Below are 8930 nucleotides of genomic sequence, written 5' to 3' on the forward strand. Positions count from 1 at the left end.
CTATTTTGAATTTTCTGTCTGAAAAGTCACATATCTCTATTTATCCAGGATAGGTCTCTGGTGCCTTATTTAGTTCATTTGATGAGGTCATGTTTTTCTAAATTGTGTTGATGCTAACAGATGTTCTTCAGTGTCTGGGCACTGAAGAGCTAAAGTATTTATTGTAGTGTTCTGTCTGGGATTTTTTGTACTCAACTTTCTTGGGAAGCCTTTCCAGATATCTGGACAGATTTGAGTATTTTGATCTAAGCTGTATGTGTTTTAGGAGGCATCCCAAGACCAGTAAAGCTGTGGTTCTTGCAGACTTGTAGAGGTACTGCCTTGATGGTTTTGGACAATATTCGGGATAATTCTCTGGATTACCAAGCAGAGACTCTTGTTCTCTTCTCTTACTTCTCCCAAACAAATTGAGTCTGTCTCTCTGTTCTAAGCCACCTAAAGTTGGGGGTGAAGTGACACAAGCACCCCTGTGGCCACCACCACTGTGACTGGTCTGGGTCAGACCTGAAGCCAGCACAGCACAAGGTCTTGCTGAAGGTCTGCTATAGCCACTCTCTGGCTACTGCCTATGTTCACTCAAGGCCCTGGGGCTCTACAATCAGCAGGTGGCAAAGCCAGTCAGGCCTGTGTCCTTCCCTTCAGGGTGGTGAGTATCCTCAGGTTCCAGTTGGGTCTAGAGGTGTCAACCAGGATTCAGGGACTAGAGTCCAAAACCTTAGAAATTTACCTGTTTTCTATTGTACTACAGCTAGGCTGGCACTCAAACCACAAGATGCAGTTGTTCCCACTCTTCCCTCCCCTTTTTAAAGGCAGAGAAGCCTCACCCCATGGCCACTACCACCACAGGCCTATGGGGAGTACCACCAGACTAATACCAATGTTCCCTTAAAGCCCAAGGGCTCTTTAATCAGTTTGTGGTGAATGTTGTGGCTTAAAAGTCACCCTTCAGAGTGGTGGGGTCTCCTCTGTCCAAGGGCAGGTCCAGAAATGCCAAGAGCCATGTCCTGGAATTGGGCACCCCAAGAGCCTGCTTGGTGCTCTACCCCATGTGGCGCTGGTGGCACCTAAAGTGCAAGGTGAAGCCTCCTTTACTTTTTCCTCTGATTTTCTCAAGCAGAAGGAGTTTCACTCCATCGCCACCACTGCCAGTAATGTGCTAAGTGTCACCTGAAGCAGCAAGTCCTGAGGCTCACTCAAAGCCCTCACTATAGTACCTGGGTATTGCTGCTGGTTATTCAGGGCCCAAGGGCTCTTCAGTTAGTGGGTGATGCATGGCACCAGGACTGGGTTTTTCTTTTCAAAGCTGTGGGTTCCCTTCGAGCCAGGGTGTGTCTGGAAATGTTATCCAGGAGCCAGGGCCTTGTGACTCTGACTAGTGCCCTATTTTTCTGTGGCTGGGTGGGTATTCAAGATGGAAGACAAAGTTCTCCCCACTCTTCCCTCTCCTCTCCTTAAGTGGAAGGCTGAGTTCTCCTTTGGAACCACAAACTGTGCAGCCTGGGCTTAGGGGAGGATGATATCAGCACTCCCTTAGCACCCCAGCTGGTGTCTCAGTAATTTGTCTGCCCCTATGTGCCGTCCTTGCCCAGTCCACTGTGTCTGGGCCTGATTCAGCACTAGGACTCATCTAAGAGTTGCAGTCTGTATTAGTCAGGGTTTTCTTTCTTTCTTTTTTTTTTTTGATTTGAAAAACAAACTTTATTCCAAATTATCCAAAAAAAGTGTTAACTCTGAAACATTTAACAGATTTCATTTAAACTCATGGTCATAAAACTCAAACTATCAAACAAAAATAGCATTGTGTGCTTAACCACTTTTAATAATGAACCTTTAAGAGGAAACATTTAGAGACTCCCACAAAATTTGGGAGCCACTAGGCAACATATATTTAATATTAAACAAAGACAGCATTAAAAACTAAAAATTCTCAAATTTCAAGAGAATGCCTGTTCAAGTCTTTGATATGCATTTGCATATGTTAAAAGAAATATTTTAATTTAAAAGAAACCAAGTCTGAGTGCTTACCCTTTCTTCAAATGTAATCTCCTGTTCTCCCTTCATTTTATGACTGCCTACCCCTCACTCTACTTCATCTACACTGAACCAGTGTTAGTTCAACATGATTGGCTTCACTCAAAGCCCTCTAGATCCCATTTCATATATCCCATCGACCACCATTATTTCCTTACATGTTTGCACAGCCTTATACTGAGTATTACATTGTAACTGGGCTTGGGAATTTCAGGTACCCAAAGGTAATTATATACACACGTTTCTGTTTTATTGCACAGTTCACAATATAGCCGGTGATTACACAGCCAAACATGTTAAGATGAATATTGACTATTTAGACAAACACATCGATTTTGTCCCCAACCACAAATGAAACAAGAAAGACACACATATTCACCACCATATAAAGGTTGTGTTTACTCTGTGGTGCAGTCCTGAGGGATCATATCACTCTAAATGCAGAATCTATAACATTTCTGATGGCATCAGACATGAAGTATAGGACATAAGACCATAAATGTCCTGCTCTCATGAGCCATTTGTGCCACATATGTAACAGAAAGGGCACTTTTAAAGCTTTTCAGATATTCAATCATGTTTGCCTTTTCAAGTTTTTTTTTTTTTTTTTGAGATGGAGTCTTGCTCTGTCGCCTAGGCTAGAGTATGGTGGCACTATCTTGGCTCACTGCAACTTCCGCCTTCTGGGTTCAAGCGATTCTCCTGCCTCAGCCTCCTCAGTAGCTGGGATCACAGGCATGTGCCACCATGCCCTGCTAATTTTTTTGTATAATAGAGATGGGGTTTCACCATGTTGGCCAGGCTGGTCTTGAACTCCTGACCTCAAATGATGTGCCCATCTCGGCCTCCCAAAATTCTGGGATTACAGGCATGAGCCACTGTGCCCAGCCTGCCTTTTCAAAATTATTGAACCACACTAGTTCACACTGAAGGTAAAAGCAATAGTTAGAATCTCTTATTAACAACACATTTTGACTTCAAGTTCAGACAAAGCTGTTGGTTACAAGTTCTGCTGAATTTTTTGTCAAATTTAAGAAGTCTATAGGACAACACAAAACCATCCCTGGTAATATATTTGCAGTCTGGTCTTCAAAAGCTGTAAAAAGTGACAAAGAAATAAAAAAAAAATTAAGTTGAAAGCTTTAAAAATATTTATTTATTTATTTTTTGAGATGGAGTCTTGCTCTGTTGCCCAGGCTGGAGTGCAGTGGCATGATCTGTTGCCAAGGCTGGAGTGCAGTGGCATGATCTCAGCTCACTGCAAGCTCTGCCTCCTGGGTTCACATCATTCTCCTGCCTCAGCCTCCTGAGTAGCTGGGACTACAGGAGCCCGCCACCACGCCTGGCTAATTTTTTGTATTTTTAGTGGAGACAGGGTTTCACCGTGTTAGCCAGGATAGTCTTGATCTCCTGACCTTGTGATTCACCTGCCTCGGCCTCCCAAAGTTCTGGGATTACAGATGTGAGCCACCGCGCCCAGCCTAAAAATATTTATTAATAATTGTTTTTAAATGCCACTTATTTGAGACAGCAGAAACCAAAGCATTTTCCTTAGAATTCTCACTTAGCTTATATTTCACAAAAGTGCTTCAGATTTCTACCACCTGTATGGAGTGTAAAGACAAAAGGAAGCCCAACAAAATCAAAGGCTCAGTGGTGTTTATTCCCAGGGCCAAGGCATAACCCCAGGCTAACCCACATGCCCTGTGCTGAGTAGCTGGACACGCCTGTGAAGTGCACACATGAATGAGGGGATCAGGCACCAAGGTGCTTTTATTCATTCATTTCTCAAACTCAACTCCCTTCAAATCCTGACTCTATTTAATAGGCCAAAGGATGCTATTCATATTTATTTCGTATTTATTTGGTGCCAAATTATTATTATTTTTAAATCCTTACATGTGCACCTTGAAAGTAAACTGCAATATCCAGCACAGCATTGTCAGACAGAGCTGCTGTATGGCTATTAAGTTCATTACTGCCTGGCTAATACTTAATATGCTTCATTCTTTATAGCTGGAAGAAGGATGTTCACTGTATTTAACCAGCCACACAGCATTTAGAGGTAAACAGCTTTTACAGACTATTTGCCCAGAAACTTTAAGTAAACTACCAAGTTGAGGTCCTGATTTTATTTTGGTCAGTATGTGCACATATTCACAGGCAATTACCCAGAAAGAAGAAAAACTGGTTAACAAGAAACCCGCCATCATGTCAGATGCTGGAAATCAATCTTTAACTACATAATATTTACAGAAAGGGTTTTAAGATTCATAATCCACTTTTTCAGTCTGTCTCTTATATTTCATTAGTCAATTACAAGTGGCACATGAGTCATTTTGCTTCATCTGAAAAAAATATTTTCACATTTTCCAATTCCTTTGACAAAGAAGTTTTCATCTGTTAAGGGATAAGAATGCTATTTGGCTATTACCTACTTTTAGAATTCAAACTAACCCTTGAAATGTGTTTATTTAGATCATATGCTCTCAAATTATCTTATTGTTTTACTGACACAATGGTAAAACTGGGTTCCCAAAATGTCAAAACTCTAATAGAGTCTCTATTTCCAAGAGTAAAATAAAAGACACCCAACACTGTGTGGTGAAAACTATCCTGAGCCCTTTTCCCTGCTCTGTAATATTTAGAAACCCAGGGTGAGGGGAAGTGGGATTGCATTAATAAACGTCTAAAACAAAATGTTATGGAAGTGTTTATTTTTTAAAAGGAGAGTTTTAAGAGAACAGGATGCTTGAATATGACCAACTCCTACTCAAGGGGAAAAATAACCACAGTCCTTTGCTGAGATGGCACCAATAATTCAAAGCAACTAAGCTAAACAGAATTTTATCTATACACAATTAATATGAAAACTTGATGGAACACCTATTACAAAATTTAAGTCCCTTCATCTTTTGACAATGAAATAAGTGAAATTAACATAAGGATATTTTGGAAGGGTTGAAGGCCACAGTCAGAATCAAACAGAAAACTTTCAAACCCACAGAGCAAAATGAGAACTTTCATAGCTCCTTGATCTACCGTATCCGAATAGAAATAGTATAACAACTATCCAATAGGGGCTTAGTTTCAAAACTAATACAAGCAATTTATCATGAAAAGCCTATACCTAATAAGCTGTTTTTCTTCTCTGTTCTGCCTCTTTGCCATATGCTTGAGCTTAATGAAAACTATCCTCTGCAGCTGCCCCTGGGGGCAGAGAAGCAAGCAATGGAGTAACAAAGGAAGCCTGAGGAGCCCCTGCCCACTGAGGACCTTCTCTCTGGCCAGTCACAGCCGTTTATGTTCCAATGCAAAAGATTTCAAGACTGGTTTGAGAAAAAGAATCCTATTTTGGGGATTAGGTTCCCTGTCAAAGGCCATCAGATGGACAGCTATTTACCAGGCAATTAGCCTAAATATCTTAGGTAATGATAAAAAACAAAACAAAACACACCAAAAAAACCCCTTATATTTTCCTTTTGGAACCTTTTATTCTATTTTGTTGATGCTTAAGGAAAACAGCTTTGCCTATAACTCACTGTGGCCTGGAGTTATGACACCAACTTGTATTTGGCCAATTAAGAAAGAGGCCAAACTGCATTCTTCTTAGAAGGTCTATTCAGTTGATAAGTGGCACTTAACTGATGGTTTTTTTCATATAACCTTTGCATTGATTATGCCCCAAGAGATAAGGGACAGATGGTAATGCAGATGAGAATCTCTGAAAAGATTTATCAGTTTTCTGTTCCGTTCCAGCCAGATTTTTTGGAAAACCTTGGGGAAAGACTGAAATTCCCCACCAATCTGAAACTGTATGTGAGTTTTTACAACGTTAATTGGAAAAAACAAGAATCTCAACATGGCACCCAATAGACCTCCACCAATAAAATCATTGACCAAATGAGCATTGTGAGTCGTCGCGGTAGGCAGATGCTCCTTAATGTGACCTCAAAGGCCGAAAAAAAAAGACATTGCTGAGTCCTTTCTGGAAAAGAATGGGCACCAACCCTCGATAATACTCTCCAATTCCATGACATTTCAGTGCCTTGAAAGCCTAAGTGTTGGCAAATTTGTCATGATGCTTGTGGTCTTGAAGCAATGTCTGAAGTGAAAATTGCTTCTGTTGTCCCTGCAAGCACTGCTGTCACGCCACAGGTTGCAAACTCTGGAGCACTGACATGCTTGTGGAGAAGTCAGGATAAGTCCTCATACAGACCAAACGTAAGTGCAAGTGTAGTTGTCTTATGCATCAATCGGGAAAAGATTCCACTATACAAGTTTCGAAATCCATCCCTTCTCAACTGAAGTATTGCATCCCGGGTTTTGATGCCATACAGCTGTTGTCGAAAGAGGACCTTCTGAATGGGAAATGTGATTGCGACGTTGTTGAAGGCTGCACAGCAGCCACACAAGTAATGCTTCATTTCACCAAATTTGTAATATGAGGTGACATATCTTGTTTCGAAGATGTTAGCATTGGTGGTCTCTTTCCATGAGCTTCTGAATCCATCATGTTGCTTAAGTTCTTTCTTTTTCATGAAGGACTTTTTTTTTTTTTAACCTGTAACACCATCCAAGCCTGGAGTTTAACACAATGATAGCTTTTTGATAATATTCCTAATTTCTTCCATTGTTATTGTTCTGTTAGGTTCTCTCTTCTGGAGTCAATTTTGATAACTGGATTTCCGTTCTCCAGGCGTCCATTTCCCCAATCTGTGAAAAGCGGGGAGGGGGTTGGACAAGATCACTAAGCCCTGTTCCTTCCGTCTTTGACACTCCACAGTCAGGGGTCCCGAGGTGAGGAGGCCAGAAATCCCAGTCTCCCGGGAAGCAGGGGCCCTTGCGAGGTGCCAGCCCTGCTCTCGCGGGAGCTCAGGCAGAGCCAGGCTCCTACCCGCCCCTGCGGTTCCTGCGCACCAGGGAGGTGCCTCCCCAGCCCAGGGCGCGACCGAATTAAGGCACAACCTCCTTCGCGGGAAAGGTCGCCCAGCAAGGAGACAAACACCCACCACAGGAGAAAGAGCGGGGAACCTAAGAGACTCAGCTGATTCTGTGTCCGGAATTGGTGGGTTCTTGGTCTCACTGACTTCAAGAATGAAGCCGTGGACCCTCGCAGTGAGTGTTATAGCTCTTAAGGTGGCGCCTCTGGAGTTTATTCCTTCTGATGTTCGGATGTGTTCGGAGTTTCTTCCTTCTCGTGGGTTCGTGGTCTCGCTGGCTTTAGGAGTGAAGCTGCAGACTTTCGCGGTGAGTGTTACAGCTCTTAAGGCAACCCGTCTGGAGTTGTTCGTTCCTCCTGGTGGGCTTGTGGTCTCACTGGCTTCAGGAGTGAAGCTGCAGACCTTCGCGGTATTACAGCTCATAAAAGCAGTGTGGACCCAAAGAGTGAGCAGTGGCAAGATTTATTGCAAAGAGCGAAAGAACAAACCTTCCATAGTGTGGAAGGGGACCCCAGAGGGTTGCCACTGCTGGCTCAAGTAGCCTGCTCTTATTCTCTTATCTGGCCCCACCCACATCCTGCTGATTGGTAGAGCGAGTGGTCTGTTTTGACAGGGTGCTGATTGGTGTGTTTACAATCCCTGAGCTAGATACAAAGGTTCTTCATGTCCCCATCAGATTAGTTAGTTACAGAGTATGGACACAAAGGTTCTCCAAGGCACCACCAGAGCAGCTAGATACGGAGTGTCGATTCGTGCACTCACAAACCTTGAGCTAGACACAGGGTGCTGATTGGTGTGTTTACAATACCTGAGCTAGACATAAAGACTCTCCACGTCCCCACCAGACTCAGGAGCCCAGCTGGTTTCACCCAGTGGATCCCGCACGGGGGCTGCAGGTGGCGCTCCCTGCCAGTCCTGCGCCATGCGCTGGCACTCCTCAGCCCTTGGGCGGTCGATGGGACTGGGTGCCTTGGAGCAGGGGGCGGCGGTCGTCGGGGAGGCTTGGGCCGCACAGGAGCCCATGGAGGGGGTGGGAGGCTCCAGCACGGCTGGCTGCAGGTCCCGAGCCCTGCCCCGCGGGAAGGCAGCTAAGGCCCGGTGAGAAATGGAGCGCAGCGCCAGTGGGCCGGCACTGCTGGGGGACCCAGTACACCCTCCGCAGCCACTGGCCCAGGTGCTAAGCCCCTCACTGCCCGGGGCCTGCAGGGCCGGCCTGCTGCTCCGAGTGCGGAGCCCGCCAAGCCCACGGCCACCCGGAACTCCGGCTGGCCCGCAAGCGCCGCGCGCAGCCGCCCCGGTTCCCGCTCCCGCCTCTCCCTCCACACCTCCCTGCAAGCTGAGGGAGCCGGCTCTGGCCTTGGCCAGCCCAGAAAGGGGCTCCCACAGTGCAGCGGTGGGCTGAAGGGCTCCTCAAGTGCCGCCAAAGTGGGAGCCCAGGCAGAGGAGGTGCCCAGAGCAAGCGAGGGCTCTGAGGACTGCCAGCAGGCTGTCACCTCTCAATTCCGCGCGCGCCGCCTGGGCGGGGCCCGCAGCAGCCAGGCTGGGGCAGCCGCCTTGCGCGGAGGACTGGGGTGAGCCGCCAGGGCGGCCTGCTGCCCCGACTGGCCCTTAGGCGCGTTTCTCCTCTCTCCAACCATATGCGAGGGGAGCCTGGTCCTTCCCTATGCCCGCCCCACACTCACCCATCCTAGTTAGGGTTTTCTAGAAGGACAGAACTAATAAGATAGATGTATATATAAAGGGGAGTTTCTTAAGATTATTGACTCACACTGTCACAAAGGGAGGTCCCACAACCGGCCTGTCACAAGGTGAGGAGCAAAGAAGCCATTCTGAGTCCCAAAACCTCAAAAGTAGGGAAGCCAACAGTGTAGCTTTCAGTCTGTGGTGGAAGGTCCAAGAGTCCCAAAGCTGAAGAACATGGAGTCTGATGTTCGAGGGCAGGAAGTATCCAGCACG

The 8930-nt window shown here is 45.6% G+C and overlaps 1 protein-coding gene and 1 pseudogene across 1 annotated transcript; both read right to left on the reverse strand.

Annotated features, from left to right (window-relative positions):
* Positions 1–5688: 5688 nt before the first annotated feature.
* On the reverse strand, positions 5689–6547 carry LOC103891845 (mitochondrial nicotinamide adenine dinucleotide transporter SLC25A51-like; annotated as a pseudogene).
* Positions 6548–6698: 151 nt separating this feature from the next.
* LOC129048917 (uncharacterized) lies at positions 6699–7397 on the reverse strand. Its single transcript, XM_054525841.1, has one exon. The coding sequence runs from the start codon at positions 7395–7397 to the stop codon at positions 6699–6701; it is 699 nt and encodes a 232-aa protein (XP_054381816.1).
* Positions 7398–8930: the final 1533 nt, after the last annotated feature.

Source organism: Pongo abelii, chromosome 9 (assembly GCF_028885655.2).
Source record: "Pongo abelii isolate AG06213 chromosome 9, NHGRI_mPonAbe1-v2.0_pri, whole genome shotgun sequence".
Classification (NCBI taxonomy): Eukaryota; Metazoa; Chordata; class Mammalia; order Primates; family Hominidae; genus Pongo; species Pongo abelii.

Bases quoted from the DNA above. Each gene is read 5' to 3' on its own strand.
- LOC129048917 (XM_054525841.1), bottom strand. From the start codon at position 7,397: ATGAGCTGTAATACCGCGAAGGTCTGCAGCTTCACTCCTGAAGCCAGT.